This window comes from Gallus gallus, chromosome 1 (genome assembly GCF_016699485.2).
Source record: "Gallus gallus isolate bGalGal1 chromosome 1, bGalGal1.mat.broiler.GRCg7b, whole genome shotgun sequence".
Taxonomy (NCBI): domain Eukaryota; kingdom Metazoa; phylum Chordata; class Aves; order Galliformes; family Phasianidae; genus Gallus; species Gallus gallus.
This window is the reverse complement of record NC_052532.1, coordinates 74848370-74874605: the sequence shown is the minus strand read 5'-3', so window position 1 is coordinate 74874605 and position 26236 is coordinate 74848370. Positions and strand designations below refer to the sequence as shown.

The 26236-nt window shown below is 40.1% G+C and overlaps 2 protein-coding genes across 11 annotated transcripts in view; both read left to right on the top strand.

The window, feature by feature from the left end:
* ARHGEF5 (Rho guanine nucleotide exchange factor 5) overlaps positions 1 to 8270 on the top strand; it is a 36004-nt gene extending 27734 nt beyond the window's left edge. For 6 of the 7 annotated variants that reach the window (XM_015292277.4, XM_046909607.1, XM_046909600.1 and 3 more), the window contains 7 exons: positions 402 to 476; positions 2560 to 2649; positions 2968 to 3122; positions 4109 to 4270; positions 4664 to 4734; positions 5069 to 5173; positions 5445 to 8270. In XM_015292277.4, coding sequence (XP_015147763.2) covers positions 402 to 476; positions 2560 to 2649; positions 2968 to 3122; positions 4109 to 4270; positions 4664 to 4734; positions 5069 to 5173; positions 5445 to 5599 — 813 coding nt within the window. In that variant the 3' untranslated portion in view covers positions 5600 to 8270. The remainder of the gene's footprint in view (positions 1 to 401; positions 477 to 2559; positions 2650 to 2967; positions 3123 to 4108; positions 4271 to 4663; positions 4735 to 5068; positions 5174 to 5444) is intronic. The other variant, XM_046909605.1, reaches the window with a different exon arrangement.
* A 2792-nt stretch (positions 8271 to 11062) lies between these two features.
* NOBOX (NOBOX oogenesis homeobox) overlaps positions 11063 to 26236 on the top strand; it is a 69120-nt gene continuing 53946 nt past the window's right edge. Inside the window, exons 1-9 of one of the 4 annotated variants that reach the window (XM_046909622.1) lie at positions 11485 to 11719; positions 11829 to 11897; positions 13849 to 14532; positions 14944 to 15050; positions 15278 to 15396; positions 16307 to 16428; positions 18311 to 18581; positions 19116 to 19450; positions 21237 to 22345. In XM_046909622.1, coding sequence (XP_046765578.1) covers positions 11882 to 11897; positions 13849 to 14532; positions 14944 to 15050; positions 15278 to 15396; positions 16307 to 16428; positions 18311 to 18581; positions 19116 to 19450; positions 21237 to 21586 — 2004 coding nt within the window. In that variant the 5' untranslated portion in view covers positions 11485 to 11719; positions 11829 to 11881 and the 3' untranslated portion in view covers positions 21587 to 22345. Of the gene's footprint in view, positions 11177 to 11484; positions 14533 to 14943; positions 15051 to 15277; positions 15397 to 16306; positions 16429 to 18310; positions 18582 to 19115; positions 19451 to 21236; positions 22346 to 26236 lie in introns of those variants that run through there. The other 3 variants (XM_046909620.1, XM_015292279.4, XM_040661018.2) reach the window with 3 other exon arrangements.

The window sequence follows — 26236 nt, the reverse complement described above, 5'->3', positions numbered from 1 at the left end:
ACTCCTATTAAGTCAACATGCAAGTTCCCAGTGAATCAAGCTTGAGCTCTTTCATGGAACTTCTTTTTCATTATTTGAGCCTCTTTTGAAACGGAGAAAAGGGATATCAGGCAAAGAATTATTCTGCACTTAAGACTGTTTGTGCTCAGATTAGTGGTTGTCTCCTATATCATGCAACTTGCAGAGGATAGTTAACTCCATTTAAATGTTCAGGGGCGCCCTGTTCAGTACAGCTTGTCAGCTGCAGCCTGCATCTCAAATTTCTGGCCTTATCTCCCCATCTCCTACCCCTACTTCAGCCTCTCTTGAGGCTAGTATCTTAATGTCTCCTTGTTTCTTGAACCCTCCTCAGAGCTGTGCTCTTCCTGTCTACATTATGAAAAATCCTTTTTCTCATGCAGAACATCCTGAAGAGAACTCGGCCTGGGTCTGAGGAGGAAGTGCAAGCAACACAGGCCTATGATGCACTTGAAAAGGTAAGGCTGTCAACCTGTCCTCCACAGCCATACTATATTGCACAGTTGCAGGGCACCAAAGTGTCAGTGTATGCTTTTTCTACTGATCCTCACACTTGTCAATGGCCCATATTACTGATTCTCATCTATAACAAATTACCGTGTTCCTGTGACTCTTCTGCACTGAGCACTAAGACAGGACCTAGCTGGTATGCAACTGAATCTTTGCCAATAATACTTAACTCAGATTCATCTTTCCAGTTGTCTTGTCCCAGTCAGGGGGTTGGAAGGGAGGTAAATCTTTGGAGCCCCCAAAATAGGGCACTCCCTTCTCTGCAAGAATCACCAGAGCAATGGAGTCAGATAGTTACTCACAGGAACTATGCAAGACAGTTGAGTTTCCAACAACAGTCCAGGGCAAAATTAAGCAAGTTTTTAACAAGGATAAATCAACTACTTCAAGGCAAGATTAGGCAACTTTCTAACAACAATTAATCAATGTTATGGATAAAGGATACTTTGGCACTTATCAAGGCAAATTTAGGCAATGGCTACTAAAGAAAAGAAATAAAAGAAGATCAAGAGAAAAAAGAGGGGGAGAGAGAGAAGTAGAGAAAGAATGAGAGACAGATAGACAGAAAACACATCACTGTTCCATTTCAAGGAGTTCCAGTCCTTGCCCCCCAAGTGCTGGAGAATAGTTGAGGGGGAAGAGTGAGAGCTCATCCAAAGTTTGAAGTCTCTAACTGGTGAATAGCAGAAAGTGAAAAGCCCCCTGAAGCTTCTCTCAGGCATCCTTTTATGCCTGTTGGGTTTGCAGGTACACCATCCCAAGGTTGTAAACAAGCAAGTTTGCAACAGTAAGTTTATAGCAAAAACTTAATTGTGGGGAAAGTAGGCCTCTTTTTTGGACAAAGACTACCCTGTTATTTCACAGGATCCCATACTTCGCTGTTATCAGTCTTTGGTTTGTAATCATGGCCATGGCCTTGTCCTGAAGTGCTGGAAACCTACCAAGCATACCACAGGAAGCCTGGAAGCATTTTTCATTGGTCCATTACACTAGTCTCCTAAATCTTATCTTTCCTTTGAGTTCCTTATCTTTGTCTCTATTTAGCTATCAATTTATCCCCCACTTCTCCAAGAAAATCTTGCTCTAAAAACAAAACAAAACAAACATCTCAAGGTGTTTACTCTATTGCATTCATTCTTACTCTCTGTTTATTAAAGAGGCAAGACTTAAAGTCTTCTGAGACTGTTTGTTACCTGCAAATTTGTACTGCAAAATTGACTTGTTCCTTGGTAGTCCTTGTGCCCTTGTTTTGTCTAGTCTTCATTTGATCTTCTTGGAGTGTCACTTCCTTTCTTGTAATCACTCTGGAACTCTATACCACAAACCTAAACCCAGTTCTACACAATGCATACCTCCTTAAAACCTGAAGGACTGCACTTGCCTTCTGCACAGATCCCAAAACACTGCAGTCTGAGACAGGCGAGTAAGATATCATACATGGAATTCTGTGATTTAGCTGTGATTAAGCCATCTCTACAACACCGTCATGCAGCTGCTTTGTATCACCTCAGACAGCCATATAGGCAACTTTAAGACTGAAATACTTCTGTTGTGTCAAGTCCTCACAGTTACTGCAACAAGCTCTAGGTTGTGAAAAATCTGTGCCTGATGTTTATCTACTCCTCCTGTCTTTACAGTGGAGCATCAAATAAAAGCTCCATCCAAATGACTGGTAATTAAACTTCTGTCACTTGAAAGGAGAAGGAAGTCTCTACTATCCGTCCCAGTATCCCAAAGTTAAAACAATATGTATAGAATATCCTCAGTTGGAAGGAACCCAGAAAGATCACAGAGACTTCTTAAGAAATTCAGATGAGAACTTCAATGAAAAAAAAAAAAAACCAGTCATTTTAGGTATGGAGGAGCTTAGTATGCTTGCCTGGATTATTTTTCTTTTTTGCCTGGAATTTTTTTTTCCCCTCAGGAGGATGTCCAAGAATTGTAATGTACTGATTCTTCATGGGTTCCTGGGAACAGTACTGATTCTAGTAGGCAGTGCTACCCCTCACTATCACCTGTTTTCCTCTGCAGCTCATCAAGGACTGCAATGAAAATGTTCAACGCATGAGAAGCACTGAAGAGTTGATCTACCTCAGCCAGAAGATTGAATTTGAGTGCAAGGTGAGCTTGTCCATGCCCTTGGTCTTGCTCTAGCCTAGTATCTCTCATCTCTTTCCTTACAAAGTCACTTGTGCTTTCTTTTGTTCTCCTCCCCCATATACATCGATATGCTGGTTCAACAGCTTACACAACTCAGTTCTTCATCAATGCTTCCCTTACCCAAACACTTGTGTCAGACTTCATTTGAAGGTCTCTAACACAAATTGTCCCAGTTCAGCTGAAGAAATGAAAGTATGCGTCCTCTGGACAAAATCCAAAACTCATGAATACTTTTTTCCTTGTATACACTTCACATAAATATTTACTTCTGTCTTGTAGATATTCCCACTTGTTTCACAGTCAAGGCGACTTGTGAAGTGTGGTGAATTAACAGCGTTGGACTTCAATACTCCAAGTCCAAAATGGAAAGTCACCACCCGTCCTATCTACCTACACCTCTTCAACGACTGTCTGCTCCTGTCTCGGCCGAAGGAGTGAGTGCTTCAGCCACAATTTTTGCTGTTCCTTCTAAAATGCCTCTTTTTGGGTCTGTGCTTTAGCAAGAGTCCATTCCCTCTGCCTGCCAGCAAGTGTCAGGATTTGTCAAGTCATTTTCCTAACCTTTCATTACATGAGTATCACATAAGCATGTGGAATCTGACATTCCTGATGTTTAATTAAAATATACAATAATATAACTAGGCACTTAATTGTCCACAATGCAATATTTCCATTCTGTCTATCTCTACAATATGAAATGCTTTAATAGCAATTTATTGTAGATATACTCTGTATGGCAACTATTGAGTCATGGCCTGAACCACTGATTGAGCACCTAGGGAAAGGACCTGGTCAGCAGTGGGAGCACAGGTGAAAGCAATTCACCTGTGTGACCGGAAGGTGTGGAGCCTGGCTCCAGCTTTCTTAGACCTCATTTAAGGGCTGACTGCCACTGTGGCAGGGTCTCTTTCTGAAGATCAATCCTTTGTGGAGTTTTCTCCTGTGAACTTAGATCTTTGAGACAGGTGAGCAATCCTTTTTCCTTGCCTTAGAACATCTCTCTATTCCATTGGTCCCTCTGTCATTATACCTCTTGTATCACCTTTCTGTCCTGTTGATCTTTCCGATTGTTACATACTCAAAGAATAATTTTCTCCTAAACAACAGTATGAAGTCTCATGAATGTACAAATTAGTGAATCAGAAAAAGTAGCTGGAAAAGGTGGGTGGGTGTTTTTATTATGCTGTGATCAAATAAAACCCTGACTGGATGGAGTTTGCAAAGGTAGTATTTTCTACCCTTTTAGTTAAATCTTCTCTGGCCTTCTCAGACTTCCAGCAAAAACAAAGCTCATGGTGCCTGAAGCAGATCAATAATCTTTAGAAGCTTCTTGCTTTCCTAAGATCAGGGAATTAAATGCACTTCTTAACCTTCATCACCTTAATACTCACAATTTTTTGTTCCTCCTCTTTACCTGCAGGGGTGGACGTTTTGTTGTGTTTGATCATGCTGCTTTCTCAGATGTACGTGGGGAAAAGTGTGAGATGAAACTGCATGGAGCAAACAAAAATGTTTTCCGTCTCTTTCTACTTCAGAATTACCAGGGAAGGAGAGTGGAGTTTCTATTTCGCACAGAGACACAGTGAGTTAGCTGAGGGTTACCCGCTGCCATAACCAGTCACCTCCTATGAGCCTGGTGGTTGTTCCTTAACTACCAATATGCTGAAATATAAAGCACAGCTGCTGAATGGAAACTCAAAAATCATCCTTTTGCCCTAACAAGCTTCTAATGAATCATATTGCTCCTCTCTCATCACAGCTGCTTAGAGAATACTACAGTGTCATTTCATACCATCAGCCTGCAAAAATTGGAGTTTTTACCTTGTCCCACCCTTTTTTCCACTTCTTCCCCTACTTCTGTAAGGACCCACTTCCTGACCTCTTCTTTGAGGTCGGACACATGCACATACACACTCTTATCATACTGCTATCTCTCACACTGAAATCTGATATGTACTTGGTGATGTTTTTCCAGCAGTGAGAAGCTGAGGTGGATCTCTGCTTTGGTTCCTCCGCAAGGGGAACTGGACCTCCTGGAATGCCCTGGTGAGACTGCTCTGCTATTGTTACCAAGGAGGGTGGGCAACTTGGAATCACTGCAAGCTGGAGTATCCCAGAATGACTCCATGGCAGAATATTTGCCTTTACGTAATTAAAATATGTTCATGGCTTCCCCCCCCCCCCCCCCCCCAGTGCCAGGTTTTGTCAGTCATTCTACTTATTTTTTACTCCTCATTTGGTAGAATATGTGTAATCTCCCTTCCAATTCTCTGTTCTTCAGTTATTGGGCAGTCTTTTATGCCCTTCCTCATCTGGGCTGATACATAGAGGTTTACTGTTACTTTCTTGTATACCATTATGATCTTTCCTCTCCTATTAGATGCACCACAGGTTCAATGCATAAGGACATACAAAGCTCGGGAAAATGATGAGCTAGCTTTGGAGAAAGCAGATATCATCATGGTTATGCAGTACAGCAATGATGGTGAGCAGAATGAACAATATCTAAAATCATGGTTAGCAAGTTACTTAAGTAGCGTAAAGCTTTTGACAGCACAGTCCAGCTTCAGAAGAAGCTTCTCACTTGTGGTTGTTGGACTGAGAGAATGAAGAGACTCTTTATCTTCATTAAGGAACTTTATGTGGAAGCCTGGAAGGGCCTTTAGGGCTTTGTTGGAGTGAGGTTTGAAGGAAGAGTAATGAAAAAATGCTCACCTATTTTGCCTTATATGTTGTGTTTGTCCCCACTCCTGCAGGATGGATGGAAGGAGTGAAACTTTCAGACAGGGAGAGGGGGTGGTTTCCCTCAGAACATGTGGAGCTCATTTCCAGCAAACAAGCGCGGCAGAAGAACCTGAAAGAAGAACAACGTGTGAAGAATGCCAAGCAGCAAGTCTTCTGCAGGAAATAATTCTACCTTGTTTGGATCTGTGCAGTCTCCCTGCTACTGAGAAACCAAGTTTTTCTATTGTTCCTCAGAATAAGTACTTCTGCAAAGAGTGTAATACACATGGGTGTCTTTCACCAAAAAAAGTGGGCATTCAACTGGGAAAAATCATTCACTTACATTCTGTCACAGAATTACAGCAGCAGAAGGGAAAAACGTTGCATGTATTGCTTGCTTTGTGTTAGTAGGCAGTGACTTTAATTGTACAGAGCACTGGGATCTGGACTTCTGGAAACATATTCTGGTTTTACCACTGACAGTTTACTTCAGAATTCTGCCTTAGTTTTCCTATCTGTGAAATGGGGGTATACTTACCTACATCACTGGATGTTGTGAAGCTAAATTCATTATTATTAACCTACTAAGAGCTTTGAGTTCCTGAGAAAAAAGGTGCTAAGCACGAAGCACAGCATTAGATGAGGAGAATTTTCCATTTGAATATCCTTCTCATGTCTTGAGAGTATTGATTACCATACTATAATTTCTACTTGAAACAATGGATCTACTTGATCATACATCTACTGTTCATTGTTTTGTTTTCTTTTTAAAAGGCACAGGTACAATGAAGCGCTAAGTTGAACTCAGTTTTAGCACGCTATTAAGAATCCTCAGCATTAGAATACACACTTGAGTTTTAGAAAGTTTTTCAAAGTCACTGTGGTGATTTCCTGCACCTTAAGAAGTATAAAGCTGAATCACAGAATTGTAGGGGCTGGAAGGGACCTCCAGAGATCACTGAGTACAACCCCTCTGCAAAGCAGGTCCCCTACTGCCAGCTACACAGGTAGGTGTACAGGTGGGTCTTGAATATCTCCAGAGAGGGAGAATCCACAACCTCCCTGGACAGCCTGTTCCAGTGCTCCATCACCCTTATCATGAAGAAGTTCCTTTGCATATTGATACAGAACTTTCTATGCTCAAGTTGATGGCCCTTTCCCCTTGTCCTGTCCCCACTGACTGCTGAAGAACCTGTCACCTCTCTCCTGAGCCAGGGTCCCACTAAGCCATCTGAAACAACCCTGTTTTCCACTCTACCCCCACTCAAAGTAGAACAGTTACTTTTTACAAAGATCTGATGTTGGTATGTGCCAAATAAGTGTCTAGGCACTTGGTATGAAGGGGTATTTTCCTGCTGCTCCAGTCTTATAGCTGATATGGTACTGCAGCCACCATTTTGCACACTTACGGTAAACACTGAGATATTTCACCACTGTAGATAAAGTCAAAGTATGTGCCAGGGACTCTTGTTTTTGTAGAACTCTCCAGTTGTAAGTCCAGTTTACATGTAGTTCTGCTTTTGTGCAGAACCTGTCTATTTGAGGACATGCCTTCAACTGTAAGATATTGTTGCTGCATTTAGTTATGTCAATACAAGATCAAGTACATGACTCAATATACCAAAGAAAACCTCTTTATTTCTTGCATTTAATATATTTAAAGAATTAGCTTCGTATTTCCAGCTTACCTTTTCTGTAACATTCTACCTTTTAATTCTCATATAGATTGTGGTATAGCTTATTTCAGCCTATTTATGTCAGTAATTGTAGCTGGATTAAAAATAAGTTTTAGTCCTGGTAAATTCATGCACCTCTCCTGTTAAAATAAAAAAAATCTGCTTTCCTTATTTTAGATTTTCATATTAAATGAGGGTAGCTATTTTCTGAATGTTTTCAGAAATATATTCAGTATTTTAGTTTATTTTTCCCATGAACACTCCTTTCTAAATTAAGTGCAAATAGCTATACTTAGCAAAGGAGTTGAGAAAACTTGCTTTACTAGCCATGGTAATGATCTCAAGAGCCTTATGATATACGTTTGTGAATGCCCTGGAATAGTTGCTGCTGCAGGTTTCCTAGTGGTATTAATCATCAGTGTATCAAGGTAAGCTGAAAGGATGACCTAGAGAAGAAGGAATTTGGGTCTACTAGTAATGTGCCATTTTTGAGCTCCTCACTGCAAGAGTGATACTAGCTTGATAGAATGCTTGCAAAGAAGAGCAACAGAGCTGGTGAAGGGACTAGAAAACTAGATATACAAGGTTAGGGAACAGAGCTGTTTAGTCTGAAGAAAAGGAGACTACGAGGGGACCTCTTAGATCTCCACAACTATCTGAAAGGAGGTTGCAGCAAGGTGGATGCCAGTCTTTTCTCAAGTGACAAGTGATTGGGCACAAGGAAATGGCCTCAAGTTGTGCCAAAAAGTTAGACTGAATATCAGGAAGTTCCTTCTCAGAAAGAATACTGAGGCATTAGAACAAGCTGCCTGATGGAAATAGTGGAGTAACTATTCCTGAAGGTATTTAAGAGATACATGGAAGAGGCACTTAGGGACATGGTTTAGTGGTGGATTTGTAATGTTAAATTGATGGTTGGACTTTATGATCTTAAGGTTTTTTCCAACCTGAAAGATTATAGGTTTGTCTTTTTAATTTATGGTCTGGACTACAGTATGCATTCACTTTTCTTGCCTAGAAGAACTGAAGCTGGTACCTACCTCAGAGCAAAAGTAAAGCCTTATCTCAAACTACACTGTGACATAAGAAAAGTTATAATCCTCAGCAAGATCCACAGATGTTCAAAGATCCAAAATATCTGCTCATCCAAGTTTTATGAAATACATAAAGCAATCACAATCACTGATGTTTCAGTTGTGTCTGTGTAAGGTCATCTTGTGTGCACAGTCCCAGGTGTATCATATTTGTATCAACTTCATCTTTGTTACCTGTATATTGAAGAGGAATGCTATAGATATTGCTATTTTCAGTTAGAAGTCATCTTAACAATTTATAAGCCAAGAATTCTTTACTCTTTCAAGTTCTGCTCTTGAGAGCAAGTGGGCATATTATTTGTTAGTCTTCCAAGGTTGTTAAATTGTTAAACTGTGTATGTTCTTGTCAGAATTTTAATTGATAGGAAAAGTTAAAGATACTATGGATGGGAGGGATAGAATGCTTATACTGTTTAACTATTTGTATCAAAGGTTAACTTCTCCCTTTTGCCAATACACACATCCTGTTGTCAGGATTTTATTTGGGAATATTTAATAATCTACTTATGCTTTTAAGTGACTATATCCTGCTTTATTTTGACTCATTACATTTCAGATAGTTCTCAGCTTCTTACTGTCTCTAATTAACTAATTGTTTAGCTGCAGAACCATCCTACCTCCAAAATCCATAAGAAAATCTCCATTGACTTGCTTCATGCTTTTTGAGACTAACTTTGTAAAAGCCAGGGAGTTGTTAGTTAAGCTACTACAATTCTTCTCAACAGTTCTTAGCACCTTCAACTGCACGTTTGGTTGATCAGAATCAAGTTGACAGACTATCTCCTGAATCCTTTTAATCTTAATTATGAGTCAGGATCTCTCCCTTACATCATCTAAGAGGGTCAGCCTGCCTTCCCAGAAAATTGGTATTAAACAGGCACAGGTTAGAGCTTATCTGCTCCTTCTCTACACTCTGCTAATAAGATCTCCAAAGAAGGTACACTGAACAAGAGCGCTGAATGAGAGATGATCTTTAAACATAGGTCAGCAAGGTCTGTGACTCAAACACCAGCACTGTCTATGCCTGGTCTCCTGTGTAACTAGCTTCAGGCATCTATTTGACATCAGAGTGGCTACAGAAAGGAATAGCTATGTTCATAAACAAGAACTTTATAGCCATATGTAAAACCCATCTGAAAAGCCATAAAATATGTAGTTTTAAACACCTCCCCTCCACAGAATCACAATATATACTGCAATTCCTTCTGCTTGTGACTGCAGTCTCCAGACTATGACCATGATTCATCAACTCACCCTGCCTGAGGTTGTCAATGGGCTCTGCTATCATCACCCTACTCTGATGCTCTAGCTGTGCATTCTGTTCAGCGAGGACACCACCTCTGCTTATACTGGGTCATCTATGGCTCTAGGCTGGTCTTCACTTACAAAGCAGCTCCAATCTTGCTGTTCCTGGCTTTCCCAACATGCTCTATCAGCTGGAAAGATTCAGACAAATTCTCTCATAATCTATCCAATTAAGTATTCCTGTCAATGTAAGACATGCATTCTACATGTCATATAAGCTAAATTTCTCCAATGAGTTTCACACAATGATCTATATTCATTTTTTGTTACGTGGTACTCTGGCACATAGAAAATTTAAGGATGATCATCAGAACGATCTGGACAGTAACCATATGGAAAGAAGAAAAATTAAGATTGTAAGATTCAATTATTAATTCCAACTGCACAGAGCCAGTGTTCACTCATTGCAAGACTAGGAATCTAAAACCCATTTATTTGGAATAAGATGCATCTGACAACAGCAAACTAGAAGTAGTAAGGATTACAGTAGGTAAATGAGTTTTTAAGCAAAACATAACGGAAGAATATTCAAAACTATGAAAAACAAACACATTAGCATCACCTCACTAATAAAAAAAAAAAACCTTTAATTTTTGCACTCTAAGGTCAGATTTGTGTCTGGTCATCTGGATGCCTCTAAGAAATCAAGCATCATTTTTGCTTCATTAATATTCCAGCCAGTATGCTTTACATTTGCCAGCTGAATCAGCTGTACTATCATACTAATTGTATTTGATTTACATGACACTGCTACACATGCTTCATTTTATACTCATTTAACACAGTAAACTTACTCTTGGGTCAAAGCATCTCACTGGTCCAGAGGAGTGGAGCAGGATCACTTCCCTCGACCTGCTGGCTATGCTTCTTTTGATACAGCGTAGGATATAGTTGTCTTTAACTGGGCTACAAGAGTACATTACTGCCTCTTGTCTAGCTTGCTATCTGTTAGTACTCCTAAGTCCTTTTCAGCAGGGCTGTGCCCTATTCTTTTATACCCCAGCTTGTGTTGATAGCAGGGGTTACCGCAACCCAGGTGCAAAACCATGCACTGGGCTTTGTTGAACCTGATAGGATTCACCTGGGTCCACTGTTTGAGTCTTACTGAATGGCATCCAATTTCTTGGGTGTGTAGATCACACCACACAGCTTGGTATCATCCACAAATTTGCTGAGCACAGGCTTGATCCCATTTATGATGATGATATTAAATAGCACCAGCCCTCCTGTACAGACCTGTGAGTGGCATCAGCCTTCACTCCATCCAGGCATTGAGCCATTGACCAACTCTCTCCAAGCATGATCTTGCAACCAGTAGGAGCTCTGCCTCACTACTGGCTTGATTTCATCTGCTGCAGGGCTTTTAGGGTTGCCACCCCATTATGTATGGTTCTATCGGGAGTCCTTGCTCCTGCTCGAGGGTTGCCTGCCTACTGCCGCCCCCTACTTGGCGAGTGGCTGTGATTGGCCTCTCAGATAGCCCCCACGGCTTCTAGGACACACCTTCCCCGTCGCTGGCGCTACAGGTGGCTTTGATGAGCTGGCTAGTCCCGCTGCCCGCCCAAGGCTCGCTGCTGGGCGGGGCATTAACAAGGTCGCGCCCGGCTGTGGTCGGCTAGATGCACGGCAGCTGTCCAGCCGGCATGGACGCGGTAGGCACGAAGGAGGAACGAATGCCGAAAGGGCCGGGTAAGGGTTGGGCTTCAGGAATACAGCGCCAGCTCATGTTAATCACTAGAGAGAAATGAGCCTAATGAGCAGCCCCAGGAGAAAATAACAACCCCATCGTCTCCTCCTTCAGGTTGTTATCTGGGCAGCAATCCCACCAAACCTGGACCAGTACTCGCAAGATGGGCGATAAGCACCCTTGCCCCGGGGATAGCTGCCTTCTTATCTGGTGCGCTGTCTGGAGGCTATGGGCTGCTGTCAGCTCAGTGTCTGTGTGGCCTTGGAGTCACAGGGCTTGTAAAAGCACAGGGCAAACTGGTGAGCAGGCTGAGGCTGCTGGTCTTTATAGCTCCCCAGCGTGATCCTGCTACCTCAGAGTTTCCAGGCTGGTGGCGCTTATGTCCTTAGTTCTCTTCCTCTTTGTTTGAGTTGTATGGATGACTCTGTGAAGTTCACGTTTCTCCCTGCATGTCTGGGTTGCTTTGCACCAGATGCTCAAAACAGCCTTAAAAAGAATCTTGCTGTCTGTGCAAATGCTTACCTTGTTCTAGGAACACTGAGGAGGTGATTGCAAGAAGAAAAGGACAAATATGCTGCCTGTTCATGCAACTTCAGACTTTCCAGACTCCACTAGTATGATCTACCTACTCATTTAAGATCTCTTTTATTTCAGATTATTTATCCAAAAAAATGTGATGTTCAGTCAGGTCTCTTGCAGTAGCAGTGATGAAAGAAGGAGCAGGTTGGCAACTCTCTGGTTGTTACTGTGAAGGTCAACCTTTTTTTTTTTTTTTTCCTAAGTTTTACTCTCATTTCTGGTCTCCTTGTTGATACCAAGTTTTGTGTTGTTACGTCTTTGCTTTGTGTCTGAGAAATAGAGGTGGCAGATCTTTTTTGATGAAAGGATTATTCCTGCAGGTGGTGCAAAAATCCCTGTTTTTGATCTGTCTCTACTAAGAATACAAGGAATGGGCACATGACTTCAAAACAGGTTTTGTGATATGAATGCATACTAGTGCATACATAAAAGTAAATATTAGTTCAAAGCATCTTTATATCATGAAGCTGAAAATATTATTTCTAATTTGAGGCTCAGTATGACAGGATGAATGATGTGAAAATACTAGTTTTATCATGTAATGAGCAAGATCAGGACTGAAACAAGTTAAGATAAAGCAGGAAGGACAGTGAAAAAGGGAATTACATAGAATATAACTAGCTTTTGCCTCCCTTAGTTCTTGGACCCTCCCATGCGGGTATCCTTTAACAGCAAAGGAGACTTGCTACTTAACAAGTTCATATTGTAATGGGTACATAGTTTTCTGTTACTGTCTTTTTCCTATACTACTGATTCAGTTATCTTAACCCCGTAAAAAGGCAAAGTGGGAGGTCTTGGAAGCAGTCTGATGTTCATTTGTACTTCCATGAATGCTGACCCAATTGACTGATGAGTTTCCTACTCAATTAACAATTCTTTAAGAAAGAGGCTTTGGGTCAGAAAGTAAGTTCTTTATTTTGACATTGTGGTAATATAAGTAAGAAGTGGGATAGAGTGAAATGATTTTTTTTTTTATGCTTTGCTTCCCAATTAAATTGCCACGTATTCTCTGTAGACACTTACAATTGAAATGCTGCCAGCAATCTTCTCAAATCTTTCTCTTCCCAGAAAGAAGAAATATAGTTCTAATTTTTTTATTCTACTTTTTACTCTTAAGTAATAGCCACCCCTTAAAAACAAACAAAACAAAAACACCCACCTGTAAGTCACACTGAGTTCTACATACATTCTGAGACAATCAGTAGGATTTTTTTGTTTGAAAATGTACATTCCTGCTGGAAAAGATCACATTTTATTTTTTGTTCTGTTGAAGTAATTGCTGACTATTTTATTTCTCTTACTGTGTTGTTTCTTAACTATCTTCTACTATTTGATATCTGTTAGCATAATGCAGTCAGTGATCTTTATTAAACTTAGTTGGACTTCATCTATTTTTGTCTTCAGGTACCCTCTTCGTTGCCCATCCTTAGGTCTGTTATTCATTACTGTTGTGTCTGAAGCTGAAGAAAGCTAAGTCAGTTAATAAATGATTGTATAATTTTTTTTTTTAACTTTAATCAACTTCAATATGATAGAAACAGGAACCTCTATAATGAAAAATGGTGCCTTTTGTCAGATAATCGCTACTGACAGAATAGACCAGAATCTGGCTTTCATTTGTCTTTAGCTTATTTTTGTAAGGAGTCATTTGGTGTCTTGATATATCATTGATTTTTATTATGTTCCTCATTCCAAAGGCAACCGTTATTCACAGTGCTCTTTTCCTTATAAGTACTACTGCTAGTTATATGCAGCTTTCTCTTGATTTTTTTTTTTTGTGTGTCTAGTATTAACTCATTCTATAGTTTGCAGTTGACTGTTTTTGCAAGCATTTTCTCTCTCAAGATCAGACTTTTCTAGGATCAGATGTTTAAATACCTCTGTGTTGACCATATTGTATTCTTTTTTTCTTTTTCTATCCTGGTCACAGTCTTCATTTTGAACTCTCACAGTATGTTTGTCTTTTTTTCACTGTTAATTTTTAGTGCAGTGTTTCCCCTCTCCCATGACTGTAACTTATTTAGGCACAGCTGGGTAAGAAAGCATACATATGAGTCAGTCTGGGGGATGTTTTTCTTTTTCTTCTTCCTTGTAGGGTGTAAGGACAGCAAGGAGGGCTTACCACTGAACACTGAGCACTTTGTGATAGATGCTGATCCTCTTGGTGGACACAGTATGGGGAACAATGCGCTAGTTACGTTCCAACTTGCAACTATAAAAGAAGTTGGGGATACCCTGGGAACAGAAGATGAGACCAGGCTTGTGAAGGAGGAAGATGGCAGTTACTGCATGCTGCAGGCCACTGGGTTAACTTCTCAAGACTCAACAGCCGTTCCACTCAACCTTGCCTCAGTGTGTGGGCAGTTGTCAGATTTCTTCAGCCACGTAAATTCTGTGCCTCCTCTTCCTGTGCTTATGTTTGCGCAGGCGCCCACAGATAATTCAGGGTCACTCAAACAGTATGAAGGTTATTACTCTGATGTGACTGAAAATGAGGCAAAGAAAAAAAATAATTGCATAAGTGGAATGTGTGCTGAGAAGGCACCTAGTGCAATCTCTGGAGATCTCTGCAGACTAGCAGAGGATGTATATGGCCCAACTACTTGCAGGTCAGTGCTCTGTACTTCAGCCAGTATTGCAGGTCAGCAGTCCTACAAGGTATCTTCATTCCTGGAATCTGGATGTAGTCATGGTGAGATCAAGCAGAAAAAAGATTTATGTGAGGATCCAGAAATTCTACTGCCGGTCAAGAAGAAGACACGCACCTTCTATAGTGCAGGTAGATAATGGGGGACCTAGTGACAGGCAGTGATACTTGTAGCAATAATGGCACTAATGTTTCTTAAATCATACTGAAGGTGCAGCATGGAGGTGCTGAACTGCTCTAAGTAGTATTTGCAATGCATTCTGCATTACTAGAGGTGTGAGAACTTCTTCAGTTAAAAGTTGCCAAGTCTTTGTGTTTGAAATATTGCTAGTAATACTGTTTGTTTTGTTGTGGAAGGAGACATTTGCTTACCTCTGTGTTTTGCTTTTAAGAAAATACTACTTATGTTGTTCATGTATTGCTAACTACAATTAAAAAGTTGTTTTTTTAACTTAAAGTTGTTAACTTTAAGGTTTTTTTTTTTTGTCATTGTTGTTTGTTTCCTCATCACATGCTTTCCACCTCTCTCTGCATCATTTCTAGAGCAGCTAGAAGAGTTGGAGAAGGTATTCCAGGAAGACCGCTATCCTGATAATGAGAAGAGGAGGGAAATCGCAGCTGTGATTGGGGTGACACCACAGCGTATCATGGTAATGCCTGTGTGGGTAACAGTGACTTATGGGATCTGTGCCAGAAAAATGTCAGGGGGAGGAGCTGAGGCAGGGAGAAGTTAATCTTGCAGATGCTCTGTGAAAGAAAGGTTCTTTGAGAGTACTGAATTTGTCTGGGCAAGCATGGAGGCAGTCATTGCTGTTTCTTTGCCTTTGTTCCTGTGTGTAGATTATTTCCCCTCTGAATGTTTCTTTCTATTTATCAGGTCTGGTTTCAGAATCGCAGGGCAAAGTGGCGAAAAACAGAGAAGTCTAATGCCAAAGGCAGCAAAAAATACTCAACATCAGCAGCTCTGTCAGTCCATGCTGGGTCAGACAGTTGTGGGTGAGGGACTTGCTATGTTTACTCATTTCTCCACAAAGATACCTAATGAATTAAATCTTCATCTATTACTTTTGACATTTATGTTTAAGCCATGTAGAACTGATCATTGAGGTGAAGGTTTATTGTCCTTCTGTTTTCTCCAACCAGGCAGGTTTCTGGCGAATTGTTGTAGAGAGTCCTCTTAAGAGAGCTTTTGGACACAGTGTAGCCCTGTTTTATTGAAGCCATGTAGAGAGCAGAGAATTGGATAGGAAGGATAAATGAAATCACTCCTTCATTTTTATTTTCTTTATATGTGCTGTTTAGGCCTTTTGTGTGCACACAGGAAACCTTTTGTCCCAGACCTCCTTCCACCATCACTTAACATTTTCATGGATTTTTCACTTGGTGATGGAAATGCTGCTTGCATGTAACAGTCTCATGGAGATATGGGCTTCTCTGAAGAAATGAAAAATAGCACCTCTCAGAGATCAGTGGGGAACATTTACATTGCAGAGAAAAAGGAATAAGTGAGAAGATATGTAGTCTGTCAAGGGAAGGTGGGGGTGGAAGAAATTAATTTTCCAGGGGAGGTGTTTATGGCAATCTGGAGGGAGAATCTTGTTCTTAAGAAGACCAAATAAAAAGAGAACCATTAGGTGACAGACAGGAGACCACCTGATTAACTTCATTGCACTGTTCCTGCTGCATGTCCTTTCCACACAAGTAGTCTGAGACTGCTTCCCCAAATATTGTTTGATAGTGTCCCTTGCACTTGTAAGTCCTCCTTCCACTCATGAGTAAGTCAGTTTTTACTGATTTAATGATCTAGGATCTACCTGTTGTAGGATAGTTTAAAAAGGGTGTATTTTGTGGTAATGTCTTGCATTGTCTTCTAGTTCAAGTTCATACCTTTTATGTACAACTCCAGGGCACCTCTTCTGCCAGTGCCTCCATTGCCTCATCAGTCTGCCATGTTAAATGTAGACACGACAGCTGGGAACTGCTCCAGCAGGCTCAGTGAGAATTCTGCATTTCTTGCTTCCTCCTCAGGTGAGACCCCTATCAGTGTGATATTTATTTTTGGTGATGTTGGCAGGCTCTCAGACACTTCAGGGAGGTCATGTTAGAGTCCAATCACATCAATCCAAAAAGTGATATCAGATGTAGCAGTTCCCTTCTAATCATGTTAATGGCTATGTTGGATAATGCCTCTGTACTAGCGCTAGAGCTAGATTTACTGTTCTTATTCATTCATGTCATACCACAGCCCAGCAAGGAATTCTGAACATGACTTCATAAGGATATGTGATTGAGACATTCTGCTGTTGTAGCTGAATGATAACTGGTGCAACTGGATGTGCTTCTCTACATGATGATGAAAGTATTATTCTGGCTATTTTGTTCTCTTTGGGGCAAAAGTACAAATTCGCCTGTATTAAGCAATTTCTTTCTGGGGAATCTGCACACTGGGGTGTAATTCTTGGTGTGGAAAAAAACCAAGATAATGATTTATGGGTTTTTACTTTCCAGATCCTTTGAACTTGCTGCTGTATGTAAACCTAGCTTTTATGAAATACATTCTTTACTTGTCTGAAACTCCAGTATTAAGGACATGTGAAGATGAATTCCATTTGTTCTCTTTAAATTAAGCTAAGCAAAAAGTATTGAAGTATATTTGTTATCTAAGGCTGGTAAATATTTTCCAAATAAATAATTGTATGAGAAAAAATATTACCATTTCTAAATTACTTTGCAGAAAAGAGGCGTATTTTGCTAGTGAGCACAAATTGTGAAGTTCAGTAATTTATTTATTATATTATTATTTTATCCTGGTTTCTTGAGGAGAGGGAGGAGTGTGGCATGTACCTGGTGGAGTGCATCTGATGTTCCTCTCTATGCCTATGAGGGTGAAGTACAGCTGTAAACTATTCACACTGCTATAGCGTTCCATGAGTGCTTTGCCATGTGTGAAGGTAGACCAATTGTACTTGAATAATCATGTCTGAGGTATATTCTCATATCTGCTCATCCTTATTCTGGTTCAGCCTAACTAGTCTTGAAAAATCATTTCTGTTGCCCTACATACCTTACATTTCTCTAAAAAGAAATAATTTTATGTTTGACTTAACAGAAGAGCATTTTTGTTCACATACAAAGTTCTTGAAGACCACATACAAAATTCTTGAATGTCTCTGTATACTTGTTCTGGATCACCAGTATATATGCTTATGAACTCTTCCTACATGTCCTCTTTCCACAAAGGTGGCTTTGTAAGAAACTGTTCCACTCTCCTTTTCCAGCAGTGACAGAAGAGACAGGTCACCATACAAGACTAGCTACTGAAATATGTTGTGCTTTCCCATCTCCCAGCTTCCTTTTCCGAAGGCTGACATCTATGTTATCTATCGTTTTGTTTTGTTTGTTTATTTTAGTGTTTGACATGATTCATCAGAAGTATATCAGGAGTGAAAGTTTTGTTTTTAAAACAGGTCTGAGATGGTATATCTCCAAAGGCATGCTTTTTGTTTCTTTCAAACTAGTTGAATTTTTCAAAAGGATAATCTGTGCAGCACATTCTTCCCAGAGGACAATAGACATAGAAGAAGGCTGGGGGATCCTGTCTTTTTTTTCCATGAAGTACTTATTTTCATTTGGCTGCCTTCTTGAGAGCTGAATAAATCTAGTATAAGGAGACTCAAATTCTGAAGGTAATCTTAGCTAACTAATAAACATAACTGTATGTTCCAGAGAGCTTGCTACTACTTGTTTTTCTTTCCAGAAGAAATGCTGCTACTTGTTCACTTTTATTCACATCAGTTAACCTACACTCCTTTGCTGGCATCTTGCCTTTCTGTTTTGTCACTTTTGTTAGACTGATCCTGTGTTTACTCTTTTTAATTCTTAGTATGACAGTCTCTCTTTTTATTCACAGTCTCTCCAGTCACAGCAATGATAGCTTCTTGTGAAGCAGTTCAGACAAAGACGTTGCTGCAGCTTGACTTCAGTTCCTGCAGGGTGGAGTGCTTCCCCAGCCTTCCTAGTCCTCCACCCATTCACAGGGCCAGTCTGCCTTTCAGTCTTTCCTTCAGCCCCTACGGTCACATTGTTCCATTGATGCTGGATGCTCCCAACAGTGAATGCAGCTCATCCAGTCAGGAAAATAGCTCCAAGGAGGCCTTCACTTATAGTATCCAGAATCAAGGGTAGGAGTAGATGAGATTCTCTTTGAGGAAGACAAAGACAGTGAATCTTGGGAGGGCAAAGCTGGGACATGGGACAAGAAAATAGATGGGAGTGTAACTGAGAATTCAAAAGAAAACAAACCCTTTAAATGGAGTATGGAAATGTGTATAATGGCGTAGTAGGGCTACACACTTACCTTCAGAAAAGTGGTATCTGTAATAATTGCATATATATCAAGTGGAAGTGAAGTTCAGAAGCACAAAAGTACATCCTTGAGAGGGGATGCATTAAGTGTTGGTGTGTGCCACTTAGTGGGAAAGACAGAAAGGTAGTCCCCACCAATGTGCTATGTTAGAGAATCCTGCTGTTAATGCTCTGTCTCTTTTTCCCTGTGCCTGGGATTTGGAAAAACACATTGGAGTCAGATAAGGATTTGAATGGCTGTCAAGGGTGGGGGGAAAAAAAAAAACAACAAAACAGTTGTATATTTTAGAAAGTGCTGTATGGGGTTGACCCTACTTTGAACACTGAATTGCTTCTCTTGCTCTCCACAGCTTGTGTTCACCAGTTTCTCCTGAGCAGCTGGACTTCATAGGCAGTCTAGAGAAACCATACTGTCAGTATGGCAGCCAGAGTGGAACTTACCAGCTGTTCCAACATCCTCAGCAGCACCAGTGTTCCCAGTTCCACCGCCTGCCATCTCACCCACCCAGCAATGTCTCCAGCATTCACCTCACTTCTATGACAACAACTGAGTCCAGTGCAGATTTCCTTGACTTACCTGGCAGCAGTGGAAGGGTAACCTATGGACCAGCAGGAGCCACACAGGGCTATGTACAAAACCATGTGGGGGAACAACCTGTGTTACAGTGGCAGAATGGAAACTCAGGTAAATTTCTGAAATCTTGACTTCTCACTCCTCAGGAGTAAGTGTCACCTGAAAGCCTCAGGGTGATCAGTGGTTTTACTGATGACTGAGAGAAAGAAGGAATGTGCATATACATGCATAAAATATATATAATTAAATATTTTTTCTCCTTTCCCCAAAATCTTTTGCTCTCTTAAGTAGTTTGTGACCCATTAATTTGAATCCAAAGTTACTTCTTAGGTTATGTGTTAGAGAGGATGTTGCTGTGTGTGTATGTTAGGTACTGCAGTGGTTTCATTGGGACTGGAGAGCAACTTACCTTTTTCAGAAAAATACTGAACAAACTAACATGTCTATGGTGTATGTAAGGTAGTGATCAAGAATGAAAAACGGAAAGGAGTCACAGGAAATTGAGTAGTCTGAGGGAACAAGAAAAAGAGAGTTCCAAATCTGCTTGGCTTCTGCAGAGATCATTTTGAAAGAACTTTATGTACCTTAGGGTAGTACAGTGGAAGACAGTCAGAAATGGAGGTTTTTGGCTTTTTTTTAATTCTCTGGTGGGAATTTGTGATATCACTCAAAACAAAGCAATTCAGCATAATTTTCTAAGTAACTAGGTGGAAATGGCAATATTGGTATCCTTTTTTATCTGTGATCTTTATTCTGAATCTGTTCAAGTCCTGGCACAATCAAAAGATTGTGCTACTGCCATTTATTCAGTTTGTCTGTCAGGTTGGTTACATTAAAAGCACAATCTGAAAAACACCTCTCGTCAAATAAGAGAACAAAATGCCTTCAGACTATAGATGCTGCTCTTGTACAATTTTTGTGGACTTTGTCAAGGAGAAAGTCTGACTCACAGGGTGACTGGTGCAAGCTGACTCACTTTTCATGGCAAACATTTTCTAGAACAGGTTGGCAGCAGCTCTATCTAGCACTTGGCCTGGTTCTCTTTGGTTGCAAGGCAAAATTATTATTTTCTGTGGTTTTTCAGTTTAAAGTTTCAGAAGTAGTGAGAGGGCTGTATTCCAGCACACCAAGTTTATATCTTTATAGTATGATGACAGAAGAGTGTCTTGTGTAACTTAGAGCATGTTATGCAAGCGTAAAGGGAGGTATAAAGGTATAAGATTTCCTAGGACTGATGAAGGAGGATTGCTGAAGAAACAGTCTCAGAGTCTTACTTCTATCTGGAGCACAACAGGTAGTGAATTGAACAGTGGTGTGTCTCTTTCCTTCAAGGAAGGGATCCTGTGACTATCATACAAAGTGGATAACTGGGGTCAGAGATACAGAAATGCAGTGGGGAGAGAACCAAATTGACAATGTAGATACACCACAAATTCTTACTTTAGCATGTAACCAGGTGAACATTCAAGGTTCTTGGATTGCAACTTTCATAAATCGAAGTGATGATTAAGCATCTAGCTCATGCTTTGCAGAGCTCACTTGGAAAAATAGAGTGGAGGAAAAAAAAAAACAGTATTGTGGAGTCTCTAATATCATTACATACACCCAGGATGTGTGCCGAAGTGACATCTTGTTCTTTGGATTGTAGTAATGATATAGCTTGAGGTTTTTTTCTCTGAATATTAATGTTCTGAATAGATAGACTGCAATGTAAACAAAACTAATCTTCATGTGTGTCATGTCTGCTCTACTGTAGTAAATGTTAAGGAATAATTGTAACACTGTTTTGCACTGAGTACATTGTCAGAAGCAAAACATGCATTTTTACATACACATAATTTTAGTCCTACTTTCCTATTGTCATGATTTTTTCCACTCTTTGTTGCTTTTTACTCAGTGGGCATCACTGACAATCAGACTGTCCCCTGGAATGATCGCTACATGCAGGGAGCTCTGCTCTTGCATCAGCTGCGCTCTCAAATGCCATTTTCTAGCACAGCAGGAGGACAGTATTTCACAGAGCAGATTTTGTATACTCAGCTTCCTTGTCTGCCCTCTTCTCCATATTGCCTTCAATTGCTCCATGGAACAACATTAGGATCTATGCCACATACTGGAAAAGAAAAGGGAGCGATAACATCAGACCAAAGTTCAGACCAGACCCACCGAAAAGAACTAGAGTTGACATCACTTGCTGAAAGAGAGGAAATAGGGAGCAGCATCAAGAAGGAAGAGTATTGTTGGTAATGAAAAGTCCAGTAGATTTTTTTAATTTATTTTTTAAATGACACATGGAGGTGAAATAAGGAAAAAATACTAAGACAGCAGTAGCTCTTCTGTGTGCACTTGTGGGGTTATGAAAGCAAAACTGTGGCGTGAATGGGAATTCAATTTTCTTTTTTTGGGTTTTGACCCAAGATTGGCCCAATTATCCAATAGGTGGTTCTCAGATTCATCTCTTCTTAGAAATGGAGAATAAATGGTATGAGTAAAATAGATGGCTAAACTCTGTCTTGTATCAGACTTACTGCATTTTAAGCTGAGCAGCTACATAGGATTGATTATTTCTACATGACTCCTCAAGGCAGAACTTCTCGAGAAAGAAGAGAGGAAGGGATAGCTTTTTGTTTGATTTCCCAAATGACTTTTCAGAAAAATACATTTATTTTTAGAGACAAAATTATATTGCTCTAGATTTGCTGTAAAAAGTTGGGGGAGGATGTTTGTCTAATTTTGCAATGTGAATTACTTGGAAAAAATTCAGGCAATTCTAGGCCATGTGAGGATTGCATTTTATTAACAATCTGTTTTTCTTCTAATGTTAAAGAAGAATTGATTGATGCTGTGCTCTGAGAAAAAACAAGAGGAAACATTACTATTTGAACTGCAAAATAAGAGTAGAGAAGAGAATATTATTTGAATTTTTTTTTAAACTATTATTGCTATTATTGTTTTCCTGCTGAGGAAAGAAGCTGAAAAATTTAAATCAATCTAACTTCTAGTCTGTGTTGTGTTTTTGTTGTTGCTTTTTTCCAAATCTGACTTTATTTTTAATAATTAATTAAGATCTTGAGGGGCATGCAGAAAGGAAAGACCTGATACAGGCAACAGAGTCCCCTGGGTAGGTGGAAATTCCCAAGAGTTTGAAAGAATGGCTAGTATCCTGGGAAGAGAGCCCAGGGAGATTAAGTTGCGTACAAAATGAGGAGGAACTCCAGCAAGTACAGCTAAGTTTAGGAACTACAGACAGTACAAGAAGTGTTGTGAGAAGTCCAGTCCATCATTTGTTTCATGTTTGCCAGCTTTTAAATACAAATACTATAAGAATTAATATATTCAAACTGTAATTGTCAGCAATATAACCAAATCTCTATCAGTTATTAGTTGGTTTGCATTCTGTTTGAATTGCTGAGAATTATATTGTTTAAACTTACCTAGGAATTGGTAACAAATATTTGGTGGGTACCACTTTCATGAGATACTAAGATCTGACACAACACTTGAAGTGGCTCAGTTTACTGCAAGATGAGTTAAGCTTTTAACTAACTTCTTCAGTTAACAGGAACTGTGGACAGTTCATGCGTTATGCCCTGCATTTGCATCTGCATCCTTTCAGGATGTGTTGCAGTTTAATCTGATGGGATGATTCATAGCTGTGGCTTTTCTCTTACATTCCTGCAAATCTTAATGCAGGAACACCAATCTGCAGTGTTATTGTGAGTAATTTAGTACAGTAAGTGATCTTGATTCAGTAGTCTTGGATGCTGCTTTACCAGGGGCTGTCCTCCTAGGAAACAGATATAAAAAATAAATCTCTGAAATTAGTTATCAATGGTAGCAGCAGAAGACTTGACTGAAGAGGCTTTATACCCTTGTTCAGAACCAAATGGTTACAGTTTCTAGGAACTGTGGCTTCCAAATAAACTTTAACCAGCTGAATGCGTAGGATGTATGAGGAGTGTCTAAAATGTCAGGATCTCGCTGTGTCCTTCTGAGGACAAACCATTGTTTTACATGAAGTTGGCAGTGCATTTCCTCTGGTAATTTCTGTGTTGAACTGTGAGCCTTTTCTCTGTCTTTTGGACACAGGCATGGCTTGAGTAATTTTTACATTACCATGTTCTATATGCCTCTATTGTACTCTACGAAATTAAGCATTGTCAGGTCTTCTGCTTCATTTTTTTTCTGTACCATAAAAGATGTTGGTGGGAGTTGAATGCTGCTGGTCCATTTTTTTTTCCCATTTCATTGTATTGAACATTGTACAACACTATCAGTGGCCAAAGGCTAAGCAGTATAGGCAGGAACAGATTTATATCATGAATCTACAAAATTGCGAATGAATTTTCTTTTTCTTGTGTAAACATTTATTATCGACTGCAGCAGGCTAGGAATGTGGCGGGGAATGAGCATCAGTTCATGCTTGTTTCACTCATCCGCAGCTGAACAGTCTAAACCAATATTTCTAAGAAGCATGAAAAGGAATTTTCACTGCAGTTACAAGTGTGACCTGAAAACTGTTAGTGATGACTGCAGAACTCTCTTTAGCTTGTTTCGTTTATGAACATTGCCTGGGTCCAAAGCCAACCCTTCCAGGAGATAAAAAGGACAAGAATAACAACAGAATATTGGCTTGTCTGCTCCTACTTGCCTCTTCTCTTACCCTGAATTATTTTTCTCTTTACTGTGTATTCTTGAGAAACGTTTAGTTTCCAGAAATAGGCCTTTTGGCAGTCGTTTGATGTGCTGCACAGTGAACTCGCATATTCTGCCTGTAATATATACCATAAAAATCATACAGGCATTCAGGATCACAATGTGAAGTAATTTCAGAAAGTGCTGGTATCGAGTGAGCATAGTAAAATTTTAAAATGGAAAATCTTTTGTTTTCAAGCTTTTGAATAAAATGTAGGCATCTCCAAGTATTTTGAGTGGAACAGTAAGATTCATTTCTATGCTTCCACCTTAAATTTGTCAAGTTTAATTTGGCTTGAAGTTTTCAACATAGATTTCTTTTGCATCAATGTTAACATCTGTAGAAAAGAGTAGGTACTTGACAGTATGCAGAAGGCCAAATTCATCTCTTTTGTAGTTCCACTGACTTCGCTGGAGCTAAACTAAGCTTAATCTACTCCACAGATACAAAGGCAATTTTTTGCCCGGTGCTGCCACTGGTGAAAACAATGACAGCTGTGTGTGTTGTGCTCACATAACACCAAGACTTGGTCTGTTACATCTGCAGTAGCAGATGCACTAGTAGCTTGAACAGTCATAATTTCTTAGGCTCCTCTTGCCATTCTCTCTGCTGCAGCTTCTTTTAGTAGAACTGGATAAGTTTTACAAATGCATTGTTTGTTTTCTGTTTACAAGATTCCTTCTTTGCATGCCATCTGAGGAAGGCTCAAGAGCACAGAAAGTCTCATGAAATAACACCTGTTTTAATCAAGAGGAATATTCTTAGTTTCTTTGAAGAAGGGTGTATTAGAAAGTATCAACATTTATTCAGCTGATCAATTGAAATTCCAATTTTTATCACTTATTATAAAGATTATTATAAAGAATATAATCTATTGCTGCATGGTAAATATTGATTTTCCTCTTCATATGGTTGTGTCTGCATAAGAATACATGAAAATGACCAAGTCCGTTATCTGACAGTATCATGCATCTTCACAGATAAATGCTGACAAGCGTGGAAACACCTGTGATACTTCATTTAGCTTAATGATAATCATATCTTCAGAACTGATAATAAATCTGCCAGAATAGTATGCAGACCATAAGATGCATGGCATAAATCATGCACTGTGGGACTTTCAGATGCACTGCTCAGCTCTCTTGTGTGTTGTGTATGCTCACACCTGCATGACCTGTTCAGAAGAGCTGGTAAATCCTCAGTGTCACACCAACATTATCACAGAGATGGGTGCTCCAATAGCAGCCCACTAAGTTTTGTTGTGGAGAAATGAACAACAACAACAATAACAACAACAAAGATTTTTATGGCAAAGCAGCTGCAAGTAGACAGGAACTTAGACCTTCCAGTTATATGTAGGCATGTGGGCCACCATCTTGGGATGCTGCTTGTCTCCACTGTGCTTGCTATATATTGTTAGAGCACCGGGGGGGAGGGGGAATAAGGTCCTCTTGGTTTCTTTTGAGGAATTATAAGTAAAATGTGAATAAGATGTGAGACAGCCGAAGCCTGTTTTACCTGCAAAGTGTACCTTTGGGTCCATTCTGCTCTCAAGCACTTGGGGGTGAGGAGGAAACATGGTACCTCCAGATCTCCCTCCTGCAATGGAAGATCCGCAGCATCAGTCCCTCTTTTGTTTTTCTGTGGGCAGATCATTTCCCTACCTTTCTTTCTTCTTTTTTAACACTGTCACTTCTCAACCCTTTCACTTGAGCAGATGGTTAGCTGCTTTTTCTTTTTTTAATTTTCTATTTCTCCCCTTTCTTCTCTGTATGCCACAGCAAGAGGCACACATGAGTTGTGTTAGGCTGTGCCCTGACATCCATATGGACACTGGACAACCATGTGTGTTCAAGTGTGGAGTCACATCTGCCCACTCAGCAGCCTGGGCAAAAGGTCCTGCTCCCAGTATTTATGACCAGACTCTTCCTTGTACCATGCATGGCTCCAGGCAGTGTTCTGGAATTAAAATGCCATGATGTGTAGTGAGAGGTAGTAAGAGTCTCTTTGAAGTACTGTAGGTGTGGCTGCTAGAGGAAAGTAGAAACACTGGTGGGAGAAGGCTGGAGGGAAAAAGAGTGCCAAGGAAAAAGGATAACCAGAAAGAGGTTGAGAGAAACATATATTAAAAGGTATTTTGTGTGACTCTCTTCACACAGTGCTGAGGACCCTCAGCTTGTGACCTGCTCCAGGGTTAGTTA